This window comes from Lepidochelys olivacea (assembly GCF_965140295.1).
Source record: "Lepidochelys olivacea isolate rLepOli2 genome assembly, chromosome: 5".
Taxonomy (NCBI): Eukaryota; Metazoa; Chordata; order Testudines; family Cheloniidae; genus Lepidochelys; species Lepidochelys olivacea.
In genome coordinates, this window is record NC_140415.1 from 95,979,492 (window position 1) to 95,993,818 (window position 14,327).

Sequence of the window (14,327 nt, forward strand, 5' to 3'; positions counted from 1 at the left end):
TCTGTCTGCACATTAATTTCTGCAAAATTCTGCATTGCGTAGTGGTGCAGAATTCCCCCAGGAGTACAATTTGTCCCTGTTGTATGTTACGCAATAGCAAGCAGACTATTTAACATAACAAAGCTGCTCATTTTTACTTATTAACAGTAGCAACTGGAGACCCCAAATGAGAACTCACCTGTGCTAAGCTACTAGAACATATAAGATTCAGGTGTCTAACACTGTTGTTAAAATAGGTTTACATAACAGTAGTAAAAACACCTGAATCCTGTTTTACTAGCAGTTTACACCACTGCTGACAGTCGGTGGAATATGGCTCTAATTTTACTAGTGCAGACAAGGCTTAACTGTAAAATTGTGTTTCATACCTCACAACATGGAAAGTAATATTTGTACAGCTAAATACAAGATAAGTATGTAAGCCAAAGAGAGAAATGTGACTAATTGTACAATTAGTGACTCAGAAATGAAGAGCTGCAACCAAAGGGTCAAATAGTTTCACTTATTGTGATTTTTCTATTGGAGAAAGAAAGATGGGGGGAGGGAGTCACACAATGTTGGGAGATATAAACATTTTATTAAAGTTAATGTTTAAAATCAAATTTACACAAGTTAAGAGGGAAGGTACTTTACATCTGGGATCAGGCTTGGGTTATGCGGGATTGCAAGTATCAGTTGCAAGGTTCATGAGGTACACACATATCACATAACCAGCATAGATCCAGATTGGGGTGTGGGAGTTTTTAAAGCGTCAGTGTATAAGTGGGCTCAGGTGCGCCACCCATGGAATGTATTAAGAGTCCAAGTCAGTATTGGTGTAGAGAATAAGTACATAGGTAGGGTGCATCCCTCAGTTCATCAGGGAAGGAAATGGGTTATTTCCCTGGTCAGTGTTCTTGGTTACTCAACCTGGTACTGCCGGTATCCCTTCTTGTCCCTGGACGGTATCGCTGCCACCATCAAGTGAGTTTGACAAAGATTCAAGGAAAAGAACCACTTGGAGTTCCTGTTCCCCAAAATATTCCCCCAAATCCCCTTCACCCCCTTTCCTGGGGAGGCTTGAGAATAATATCCTCACCAATTGGTACAGGTGAGCACGGACCAAATCTCTGGGCTTTTAGGACACTAAAAACCAATCAGATTCTTTAAAAAAACCAGAACTTCATTATAAAGGAAAAAAAATAAAAGCAGCACCTCTGTAAAATCAGGATGGAAGGTAATTTTACAGGGTAATCAGATTCAAAACACAGAGGATTCCCATCTAGGCAAAACTTTAAAATTACAAAAAACAGGGATAAACCTCCCTAATACTATACGTTTTTATACAAGTGTCATTTTTAAATGAGAGAATAACATATGTGAAACCTAACCTATCAGACCTACTTTGCTACAAAACTTTCTCTCCACCTCGCTCCCAACAATTGCACAAGATTACAAAGTACATCACTCCGTTTGGGTGTCAAATCTCTTCCCACACCAAACTGGGGTTAGCTGACTTCATTAATGTACTATCAATTCTTAACACTAGAAATGTGGAATCATTCTCCTAAGGTTAGTGAAAGTTTTAGACTTCTGAAATAAACGAATGCCTCATCCACTTGAGCTTTTTGTCTTCTTCTACTTAATGGTGCGTCCCTCAGTGAGTCAGCTTGCCATGTAGTTTAAAGACCAGCACCCCCCATGTAAATTGGCAGAATGACAGTATGCATCTCGGATTGTCTCAGCTTCAACAAACAGGTCTGCACTCATTCCAGTGAGATCCCGGGAACTGATTAACCTCTAGGTTATGCATCAAGGCTGCAGATGCCAGACGAGGGAAGTGTGCGCAGAAAGAGGCTGCTAAGCGAAACAAGTTTTGTTCCCGGGAGGCGAGCCCCCTAGAGCTCAGCAGCTCGCGCCCGGTTTGCTATCCCTGCCCGGCAGCAGCGCCTCCTCAGCCTCGCTGCTGGGGAGCTGGAGACAGCAGCCGCTCACCTGTCGGAGCAGGGATATTTCAATTACGGAGGCAGACTGGGCGCCTGGGGCTGTTCGCCTGCAGCTGAGCAGCCGGGGCCGCGTTACGTACGGACAGACTTCTCCCCCGGGAAAGGGGTTTCCAGAGGGGCTGAAGGAGTTTAAGGCACTGCCTCCCCTCCCCCGCTCCTGACTCCAGCCTTTTAAAAATGATTAATTTATTATTATTCAACACCAGGCGCCATTTGCTCCAGCGCCCTGCCGGAGTCCCGCCGCCAGTCGGACTGAGCTCGCAAGACGCCCCGCCTCCCCCACGTCTCCAGCGGCAGCAGGCACAGCCGAGAGCAGTCCCGGCTGCTCCTCCCTCTCCGCCTGGCTCCCTCTCCGGACAAGGAGCCGCAGCCTGGAGGTTTCATTTGTCCCACTGCCTCCAACTGGCCGCGGGCGGGAATTTCCTCCTCCTTCTTCTTCCTCCTCCGCCCCCCCCCCCATTGCCGCCGGTCTCTCGTGACACTCCGAGACGCATTTGCAAATATTAACCCACGAGAGGAGGGACAACGAGATATAAAAGCACCTGCCCGTGAGCCCAGTGCCTGGGGGAAGAGGCGAGCCCAACCCACCGAGCGCGGCTCAGCGCGGCCGCGAGACACCCCGTGGGGACGCGGCCGCGGCGCTCGCATCCCCGTTGGCTTTGCCGCCTCCCTGCGTGGGGACTCGTCTGCTCCGGAGCCCTGCGGACGCGCTGCCCTTGCCGGCCAGCCGGCGGCTGGTGCCGCGGGGATCCGGGGCTGGCGAGAGGCTCAAGCCCGCCCGTGGCTCGCAGAGGACCAGGTGCGGGCGGGTGTCGTTTTCCCTGGCGCGCAGAGCCGGGAGGGGAGCGCTCCTCGCCCGCACCCTGCCGCGCTGACCATGGCCGGATGTTGCTTATCCGCCGAGGAGAAGGAGTCGCAGCGGATCAGCGCGGAGATTGAGCGGCAGCTGCGCCGGGATAAGCGGGACGCGCGCCGGGAGCTCAAGCTGCTGCTGCTGGGTGAGTGAGTGAGGGAGGGAGGGAGTGGCTGCCTCCTCTCCTCTCCTCTCCTCAGCCTCGCTCGGTGACTCCGCACCAGGCCTCCGGGACCGTGCCGGGATGGGGAAGCTGAGGGCCCCGTTGGTGCGCGGCTCTCTAGTCATCTCCCTCCTCTGCTGATGCCCTCGCATGGTTGCCTAATAGTACCCGTCCAGAGCCCTTCTTGTTGGGAGAGAGAGAGGAGCTCCCTGGGCTGAGGGGAAGGCGGGAGCTGGCTCCTGCTAATAACAAAACTTGTCAGCGTTTCCCGAAATTCTATTTTTCAGCGGCATTTTTAGTCAAAATGTCAAACTTTGACCAGTTATTTTTGATTCGGTGTTTGTGCCTGTGTGTCAGCCCTTCCTCACATTTTGTCTGGAGCAGCGCCATTCTTTGCCAGTGACATTCTCCCTTTGGGTGTTTTTGAGGGTTTCCTTTGGTCTGGTAACCTGGCAGTGGAACGCTCGGTAAGCAAGGCAGCTTCTGGCTGCATCTACAGCAGCAAAACTGAGACCCGTCCCTGCCCACCAGTACAGCCCTGCTGGTGGTCGGAAGGACACTGGGTGGGAGTGCTGGTGTGGAAGAAGCACTGGTATTTCAGTTACCATCCGGTGAAGTGAGCTGTAGCTCACGAAAGCTTATGCTCAAATAAATTGGTTAGTCTCTAAGGTGCCACAAGTCCTCCTTTTCTAGTTAACACCCTGTTTGCTACTGGGAGGAGCTCTAGATAAAATGACCGGAGCTGCTTGCACTTTTTCTGTACTGGTGCAGCCACTGGAGAAATGGCCTTGGTCACAGCAACGCCTGTGGAGTTGTAGAGAAAAAATACTAGTGCAGGCTAAGCCTAACCTATAGCTTCCCCCCTGTGGCACTTCTCCAGAGGTGGATGACAGGACTGAGTTTCCTTGTGCCTACAGGGCCACGGGTGTCCCTTTTGTAAAACAGAAGTTGGAAAAAAAATCAGGAAAGGCCTTGACTACCCCAGTAACACTATTGTACAATGTAGTGTTGGGACGATTACGCTCCAACTCTTTTTTAAGATGTGCGTCTACAGGAAATAGAATCCCGCAACGCAGTATGAAACTCAACCCTGGGCAGATAAATGACCCATTGCTTCTCACCTACACTTGAGATTTCAGTCATTCTTGCACTTCGCACACACTTGAATATTATCATGTCAATAAACTATCTGTGAAGAGCAGGGAGTGAGTGGTTGCCTAGTCCAATCTGTATGTAAACGTTGCCCTGGAGAGATGCCTGGAGCAGCTTTACTGTTGAAATCCTGTTTACTACAGTCATGCCTAAGGCCAAACAAGAATGGGGCTATGTTGTGCAGGGCACTGCACAGAGAAGTAGATGGTCTTCTTTCTCCAAAAAACTTACAATCTAAACAGACAAGATGGACAGCGGGTGGGGAAGAGGTAGAACACACAAGCACAGTGAACAATGTGATGCTCTGACAAACATGTTAGTTCTATGGGTTTTTCTGGGGGGAGGACAGTTAGGGGAGGATCAGCTAAATAGAAAGAAAGGGAAAAGGAAGAAGAAGAAGGAGGACAGGGTGGGGAGAAGAGGGTAAGAGGGGAGATGTGTAGTGAAGCTGAAAAGATTTCTCCAGCCTTGCCTTCCCTCTCCCTCACAAACAGCCAGTCATTAGGGAGTCACAAAGTCCAGTCAAAACTGTAGGAAGTTTTGAGGTCCTGGCTTTTGTCAGCTTTTGCTCATAGTGGTTGGAGTCTCTGGCTGGGTCTTCTCTGCAGTTTTCCTTCAAGGACACATGCCTCTGTGTGGGGGTGAAGAGTTCTCCCTGACACAATTCTGGGCCCATTTCGGTGTGTCTACACTGAGCTTTTTTCTTAAAATTTGTCATGGCTGCATTAGGAGTGGTGCAGCTCTACTGGGTGGTAGTGTTGGTGGGACTTTCTAGTAGAGACAAGGTGCTGACAGCTGCAAGCCTTTTTACCAACTTGTTTAGATTTGCTCTGAACAGGGGCAAATGAAACACTGGCATTTTGTCTTCATTCGAGCTCCCACTGCCCTGGCGGTAATGTATCAGGGGTCACACGGCTGGTAGTATAACAGTGGGAAGCTTTTAAGAACAGTAAGGGTGATTAATCATTAAAACAAACTACCAAGAGAAATGGTGGATTCTCCATTTTTTGAAGACTTCAGATAAACACTGGATGCCTTTCTGGACAATAGGCTTTAGCAAAACAAGTTTATTCGATTGAATGCAGGGGTAAGTGGGTGAAATGTAATGGCCTGTGGTATATAGGAGGTCTGACTGATCTAAATATCTCTTCTGGTGTTCAGCTCTATGGATCTATGAAAAATAAAGCTCACCATAGACACAGTCTGAGTTTAGTGCAATGAGATAGGACAGAGTAAAGTTAGTACTTCTTCCAGAATCTGACCTCTGTTGCTACTGCCTCTGCCTCCACTGCCACTAAATGAGGGAAATTTAAACAGAGCAAACTCTTTCATCTGATATAAAATTTATAAAAAATGCGTGAGTCTGCCTTTTCAGTGAGTGAGGCTTGGCAGGTTTTCCACTACCTCTGCTTCCTCCTGGGGAGATGTTACCTGTCCTTTCTTTACACAAAGATATCCTTGATCTCTCATGTAAAAATTTATTGCTTGGGGCAGCCAAAAGTTTAGTTTATGTGTCTGTATTATAGGTACTCAGACAAGGAAAGGAGAAAAAATATCCTCCATAGTGTGTGTGTGTGAGAGAGAGAGAGAGAGATTAAAAAACACAGATTTTAATAAAAGTCCATATCTATGTTCCAAACAACATCTCCGATAAAGATGATTATGGAATAGTCTAAACATCGAATTTACTTTGTGTTGTTTGTTTATATTTTCTTAGCTAAGGCAAATTGACAAGCTTCACTGTTGTTCCTAGGCTAGTCCAGTTTCATGTTTTTATCCACTTTCATGATATTGCCATGTTTCAACTGGAAATGCTGCACAGGCATATTTGGTTAGTTGTTTAAATGTAAAAGAAAATGAAATATATTGACTACGTTAGGGCCAAACTTAATTTTTAGAGAACACCAGACATAGTAGTTGCAGTTTCCTGGTATCTTATGGAATATATCTGATGGTAGAATCTCTTCAGTCTAGAAGACAAAGGCGTAACAAGATCCAATGGATGGAGGTTGAAGCTAGAGAAATTCAGACTGTAAATAAGATGCAAATTTTAATGGCAGGTAATTTTGTCATTGTAACAACTTATTTAGAAACCTGGTGTTTCATCGCTTAGTGTTCAGATCAAGACTTTTTAAATATTTCTCTAAAATATATGCTTTAGCTCAGCCTGATGCTACAGGCTTGAAGCAGGAGTCACTGAATGAAATTCTATGGGCCTGAGTTATGCAGGAAGTTGGACTAATTTATCATAATGGTGCTTTCTGGCCTTAAAATCCACAAATCTATTAAACTGTTCAGGTTTTCAATTTAGTTGACTTTGTCAACTAGAAATTTAATTTTTAAAAATGAATTCGGTTTTGGACAATTACACCTGTCCCCAAGTTACCCCGCTGTTTTAAGATAAAATTTTTCCACTTTTCTCATCTGTTCCTGTGAAAGACCCTTTACAAAAACAAAATGGAGTATACAGGGAAAATAGTGTCAAAATACAAAGGGTGTGATTTTTAAAAGTGCTCACCATTGGCTTGACTTCAATGGGAATAGAGGAGGTTTTGAGTAGACTAACATCAAGTGCTTTTGAAAATCCCATGTAATGTAAAACTGAAAAAATGGAAATGTTATTGTAGCCTTGGTTATTGTAATCTTAGACTTACATGTAACAATAGGGTAAACATTTTCAGACAAATACAAAAGATGCAATTTTTAGTTGACTGTAATAGTCAAGATATGTCTCTATTTTCAGAAGAACATAAGCACTGTATACATATTTTTACTATGTAGGCCTAGTCAAGATGTCCTGCAGTGGCTCAGCAGCATGAGTACCAACCTGAGATGCAGAGCACAATCCCCAAATTAGTTGTGAATTCTATACCTAAATTTCACCAACCAAGTAGCAAGTGTAAACTCCTTGTGCACGATAACAGCCTTAATGCGGAATCACAGTCAGTCCCTTTGGGTACTCCAAATTCTGTCTCGCAACTCAGGTAAGCCTACATTTATGGCAGATGGTCCCTTACATCAAGAATCACAGCAATATTCAAGTTACTCGCAGTCCCTAAGGACCAGTGATTTACCCCAGGTCAATTGCACCTTAGATCGCACACCAAAAATAATGCTGTAGCCATCCTCTAATAAACTATATACAGATGTATTAAAAAGGAAATGAGTTATTTACAAGGTTAAAGCAGGTAAACCTACATACACAAATGAGTTACAATCCTAAGTTTCAAAAAGCAATAGTAGCATCTATAATAAGCAAGCTCTATATATCCTTTAGGGCTAACCCAGGCTAACCACTGGGGTTGTCTTGCTTATGCCTAGAAAACCTTGCCCCCCAGAGTCCAAGCAGTTACAGTTCTTTCTTGTTAGGGGTTTTCATTCCCTTCCCCCCCATGTGTTCTGAGCTGCAAACTCAGCTGATGGGAGGAATCCACTTCCATGATTCATCTTCTTTGGTGGGGGGGTGGGAAGAGGGAAGCAGAACAACAAAGTATTTTGTCCTTTTCAATGTTCCACAATAGTCTGTCTGGTGTCCATGTGCCTTCCTTGTTGGGCAGGACATAACACCTTATCTTGGAGACCAGTATTTTACATTAGTTAATATCTGTCTCCTGTCTCGTGATTTATAATATAACAGAGGCTTGCAATGCAAATGCTTAAATATTATCTTACAGTATGGGATACAGATGCTATAAGTGAGATTAATGTATGCAACAACCCACAAGCATTCAATAAAGTCTAAACACTGAACACATTCTTGTAATTCTAATACCTATTTTAACCTTACTAACACAAGAGAGTCAGACTGATTCCAGCTATGTATTTGTCAAGTGTTCAGTTGAGTCACGGGGACCTTGGCATGAGCTGGCACCTGGTCTGCCAGCATCACAGGCCCTGACACTGCAAACTTACATGCATGCTTAACTTTAAACATGTGATTTGTCCCACAGAGTTCAGTATAAAAACATACATACTTTTTGTTACGAAAAGCTACAATCACAGCTGAGTCTGTCTTGCATATAATTTAAGGCAGTGGTTCTCAAACTTTTGTACTAGTGACCCCTTTCACGCAGCAAGTCTCTGAGTCCTATAAATGAAAAACAGTTCTTAAATATTTAACACCATTATAAATGCTGGAGGTGAAATGGGGTTTGGGGTGGAGGCTGACCCCTGGAAGCGATTGGATTTGTATAGGGGAGGTATATGTATTGATAACCATATGACTTTAAATCATGGCCTGTGTTGTTAACCATCTAGAATATCTGTGTGCGCATGATCTGTTTTGTCATGGTCCTATTTCAAATTTGTGAAATAAGAAGGGATAGTTTATTTTCAGGTTAAAGCAACCATAAATTCTAAAATATTGGAGCTTCTTGCTTAAGAATTTACTGCACTGTAAAAGTTTAAAAAGAACAAAAAAATCATTCTACCCTGTTTCTCTTGTTATATTAGCTAAGGATCAGATTTTTAACAGAGCTCAACATCAATAGCTCCCATTTAGGCACCTAAGTGGCCAGATTTTCAAAATCATAGGATCATATGACTGGAAGGGACCTCGAGAGGTCATCTAGTCCAGTCCCCTACACTCACAGCAGGACTAAGTATTATCTAGACCATCCCTGATAGGTGGTTGTTTTTTTTTTAAGATGCCCTTAAAAATCTCCAATGATGGAGATTCCACAACCTCCCTGTGCAATTTATTCCAGTGCTTAATGTCCAACCTAAACCTCCTTTGCTGCCATTTGAGCCCATTGCTTCTTGTCCTATCCTAGGCTGACCATATAGCAAGTGTGAAAAATCAGGACGGGGGTGAGAGGGTAATAGGAGCCTATATAAGAAAAAGCCCAAAATATTGGGACTGTCCCTATAAAATCGGAATATCTGGTCACCCTATCCTCTCCTCAGAGGTTAAAGAGAACAATTTTTCTCCTTCCTCCTTGTAACAACTGTGACAGGGTCAGGCCGGATGGCTACAGGAGAGTGTTAGAAGGTGGATATATTAGTCCCAGATTAAGCAGGTCCATTTTCCTTGGGTAAGGTAATAGGGGCAGTTTTTTGAAACAGAAGAAACTTGCTGAAACAAATTGAGGCAGGCAGGCTAATTAGGACACTTGGAGCCTATTAAGAAGCTGCCAGAATCAATTAGGGCAGGCTGGCTAATCAGGGCATTTGAGTTTAAAAAGGAGCTCACTTCAGTTTGTGGTGTGCATGTGAGGAGCTGGGAGCAAGAGGCACTAGGAGCTGAGAGTGAGAACGCGGACTGTTGGAGGACTGAGGAGTACAAGCATTTTCAGACACCAGGAGGAAGGTCCTATGGTGAGGATAAAGAAGGTGTTGGGAGGAGGCCATGGGGCAGTAGCCCAGGGATTTGTAGCTGTCACACAGCTGTTCTAGGAGGCACTCTAGACAGCTGCAGTCCACAGGGCCCTGGGCTGGAACCCAGAGTAGAGGGCGGGCCTGGGGTCCCCCCAAACCTCCCAACTCCTGATCAGACGCAGGAGGAGTTGACCTGGACTGTGGGTTTCACCAGAGGGGAAGGTTTCTGGTCTGTTCCCCAACCCACATGGTGGATCAGCAGAAACTGTGGGGATTGTTCTTCTTCCTGTTTCCCATGCTGGCCAGTGATGAGGCTAGCTGAGTGAATGGCAGGTTTGAGCCACTAGCAAAAGTGGCCAAACTGAGGGGTGCTGTAAATCTCTGAGGCAAGCAAAATCCGCCAAGAAGAGCAGGACCCACCAAGGCAGAGGAGGAACTTTGTCACACAACCTTTTATGTACCGGAAAACTGTTATGTCCTCACTTAGTGTTCTCTTCTCCAGACTAAACAAACCCATTTTTTTTTTTCAATCTTCCGTCATAGGTCATGTTTTCTAGACCTTTAATCATTTTTGTTGCTCTTCTCTGGACTTTCTCAAATTTGTCCACATCTTTCCTGAAATGTGGTGCCCAGAACTGGACACAATAATTCAGTTGAGGCCTAATCATCGTGGAGTAGAGCGGAAGAATTACTTCTCGTGTCTCGTTTACAACACTCTTGCTAATACATCCCAGAATGATGTTTACTTTTTTTGCAGCAGTGTTACACTGTTGACTCATACTTAGTTGTGATCCACTATGACCCAGATCCCTTTCTGCAGTACTCCTTCCTCGGCAGTCATTTCCCATTTTGTATATGTGCAACTGATTGCTCCTTCCTAAGTGGAGTACTTTGCATTTGTCCTTATTGAATTTCATCCTATTTACTTCAGACCATTTCTTCAGTTTCTCCAGATCATTTTGAATGTTAATCCTATTCTCCAAGGCACTCGCCACCCCTCCCAGCTTGGTATCGTCCGCAAACTTTGTAAGTGTGATCTCTATGCCATTATCTAAATCATTGATTAAGATATTGAACAGAACCAGACCCAGAACTGATCCCTGCAGGACCCTACTCAGTATGCCCTTCCAGCTTGGCTGTGAACCACTGATAACTACTCTCTGGGAACAGTTTTCCAACCAGTTATGCACCCACCTTTTCGTAGCTCCATCTAGGTTCTATTTCCCTAGTTAGTTTATGAGAAGTCATGAGAGACAGTATCATAAGCCTTATTAAAGTTAAGATATACCACATCTATTGCTTTCCCGCCCCATCCATAAGGCTTGTTACCCTATGAAAGAAAGCTATTAGGTTGGTTTGACATGATGTGTTATTGACTAATCCATGCTGACCTTTACTTACCACCTTATTATCTTCTAGGGTTAGCAAATTGATGGCTTAATTATTTGCTCCATTATCTCTCCGGGTACTGAAATTAAGCTGACTGGTCTATAATTTCCTGGTTATCCTTTATTTCACTTTTTATGGATGGACACTATATTTAGCTTTTTCCAGTTCTCTGGAATCTCTCCCATCTTCCATGACTTTTTGAAGATAATCGCTAATGGCTCAGATATCTCCTCATTCAGCTCCTTGAGTATTCTAGGATGTATTTCATCAGGCCCTGGTAACTTGAAGACATCTAATTTATCTAAGTAATTTTTAACTTCTTGTTTCTCAATTTTAGCCTACGATCCTACCTCATTTTCACTGGCATTTACTATGTTAGACATCCAATTGCTACTAACCTTTTTGGTGAAAACCGAAATGAAGAAGTCACTTAGCTCTTCTGCCATTTCCACATTTTCAGGTATTATTTTTCCCCCCTCATTGACTAATGAGCCAACCCTGTCCTTGGTCTTCCTCTTGCTTCTAATGTATTCCGAGAATCTTTTCTTGTTATCCTTTATGTCTCTAGCTAGTTTAATCTCATTTTGTGCCTTGGCGTTTCTAATTTTATCCCTACAGACTTGTGTGTGGTTTTTTTTTTTTTATATTTGTCCTTTATAGGTTGAATGTAAACAAACAACACAAGTTTGAATATATGAAATAGATCAAATTGTTCTCAGCAGAAGCTGCTGGGTGCTGAGCTCTGTTCAAAATCTGGTCCCCATTATCGATGCTGACCACTCTTGAAAATATGATTCTGTTATGTTTTCCTGTTAATCTAGAAGAGGACAAAGTATATAGATAACAACACACCTTTTTCTTGTTTTGACTACCACTATGAGAAGAATATCAACATAAGGCTTCTGGTCTCATGGAGAAAATAGTATTCCTTATGAAAATGCCTTGAAATGACCAAGAACCAAGTAGTAGCCAATAGGGGATGTGAGTACAGGTTTAATGTGGTAATGTTGACCCTCCTCCCTTAGCATACAGGGAACTGACTTTTCTATAGGCTTACCAAGGGCCATCTCAAGTAAATTGCATTATAATAATCCGGGAGGAGACAAAGGCATGAATAGCTCTGGTGAGCTTCCTGGTGATCCACAGATAGCAGGTGCTGTGTCTTACTGTGTGTTTGTATAATATGTAGCACACTAGGACCCTGATCCACAATACATAACAAAAGTAATGATCGAAAATCCAATATGAGTTAAAGCTACTGTCAGTATATCTTGAAGCAGCAGTGGGTCCAACCCGACCCCAAGGCCGCAAGCCATATTGGAAAAAGGGTGACACAACACGTCCCTTATAAAGTTGCAGTCCTAACCCTCCATTGCTCTAGGAATCTGGACTCAGCAGCTTCAGTTGTCCAAGTTGTATCTTTGCCAATTTGCACTTACCTAGGTGGGTTCAGTTACTCAGTACTACAAATATCAAAGAAGAGTGTGTAAATGAATACTGCAGCAATCCCCACAGAAAAAGTAGAGTTCCTCTCCTTTATTGATTTGTATGACTTACAGTAGGAACATCCAACATTTAAAACAAATAAGGTAGTGCGGACAGTTTGTTCATATTTCCACAGCAGCTGTGACTAGGAGTTGTGTTTATCAGAAACTGTTATCCTGTCTTGGGGTTTTTATTGTGTATAATTTTTACTACTCTGTCATCAGATCTGTCAGATAACCCAAATGAAATGTCTGTATCTTGATTTATAAAATCAGTAAATCAATAGGCACAGTGAAAGAGTCACCCTACACCAGTCATGAAAATAGTATAGCTACCCTATGGAGGATGGTGGTCCATTGATTAGAGTAGTAGCCTAGTTTTTTTGGGGGAGACCTGGGTTCCATTCCAGGCTCGGTGACAGCCTTTCATTGTGACGTTGGGCACGTCACTAAGGTCCAGCTCCATACAGGGACCACCACTGCATTCTACAAACCCACACTTAGCTGGTGACTAAATTTCCATTGTAAAAATCTCCTATCGCCTATATTTCCACCTCCTAACATGTGCACGGCTGCCTTATTCTAGTTGTGTGCACTTCTGCCTCCCACCTAACTAGTATGATCCACAAACTGGGGGATGACGGGTGTTTCCTTGCCTGTTTTGTCTGTGGGGCCAAATTAGTGGGTATTCTAAGAGCATGCCTAACTCCACAAAAATGGCCAGTGGATAGGGCGTGAGAGACCCTCCCTTATGATTTTTAGCACAGTAGTTAGGGCATTCATCTGAGATGTGGGAGACCCCTGTTCAATATCCCCCTGATGAGACGATAAGATTTGAACAGGGGTACCCCACCTCTCAGGTGACCACTGAACTGTAGAATGAGTCTTTCTCTTGCCCAATTGTTATTTACGTAATCAGTTATTTAATTAAAGTGGAACAACTCCACTAAGAGAGATTGTGCGAGACCCACATCAGAATATCCCAAATTCCAAGGGCACTTTCAATCCCTCCACCTGGCCCTTGGACATGGAGTTAAGCAGACACCCCACTCATTTTTGGAAGAAACAACTTAGGAGCCTAAATCACCTGACCCCGAGAGGGGTTCTTAGCTGTGGATTGCAAGCAGAGATAAGCACCTCCCTGCAGCCCAGCCTTAGGTATCAAACTCTGTGAGAGGGCTAGGGCTTAGGGCATGCCCTCTAGTTGGCATCTCCCATTGCCCTGTTTAGGTGACTCCCCGCCTTGCATGTCGGCTGTTCAGGATCCTATTCTTAAGTGCCTATCTCTCCCTATTCATTGTATAGGGAGCCAAGGAATTTAACTCAGGCTTTGTGGATCTCATTGTTGGTCCAGTTATTTTCTAGATGCTTAAAAGATAGGCATTGCAACACTGAGCCCTTTGCAAATCCAGGCCTTAGTTACCCTGTGCTTCAGTAATCGTACTTTCTTGCCTTACAGCGCTGTTGTGAGGATAAACACATTGAAGACTGTGAGATGCTAAGATGCTACAACGATAGAGCCATATAAGTATTTTATATACACAATATTTGAGTGCTTAATCAACGTTTGTGGGAACATTAAAAGATTTTATATAGAATCATAGGACTGGAAGGGACCTTGAGAGGTCATCTAGTCTAGTCCCCTGCACCCATGGCAGGACTAAGTATTATCTAGACCAGGGGTGGGCAAACTGCAGGCCAGATCTGGCCTTCCAGCTGTTTTAAGCCAGCCCTTGAGCTCCCACTGAGGAGCGGGGTCTGGGGCCTGGCCCCCCTCCAGTGCTCCAGCTGGGGAGCAGAGTTGGGGGCTGCTCCTGGAAGCAGTGGCATGGCCCCCCTCCGGTTTATCCGTGCTCCAATGGCCCCACTCCAATGGTCCCCTCTGGCGCTCCAGTGGGAACTGCAGGGGCATTGCGTGCGGATGGGGCAGCATGCAGAGCCACCTGGCTGTGCCTTTGAGGGACATTCTGCTGCTTCCGAGAGCC

General features: G+C 44.5%; 1 protein-coding gene across 1 annotated transcript in view; it reads left to right on the forward strand.

Annotated features, from left to right (window-relative positions):
* Window positions 1-2,392: 2,392 nt before the first annotated feature.
* The window catches only part of LOC311520866 (guanine nucleotide-binding protein subunit alpha-14), a 60,061-nt gene continuing 48,126 nt past the window's right edge, over window positions 2,393-14,327 (forward strand). The window contains exon 1 of the mRNA XM_084628734.1: window positions 2,393-2,983. Coding sequence (XP_084484860.1) covers window positions 2,863-2,983 — 121 coding nt within the window. The 5' untranslated portion in view covers window positions 2,393-2,862. The remainder of the gene's footprint in view (window positions 2,984-14,327) is intronic.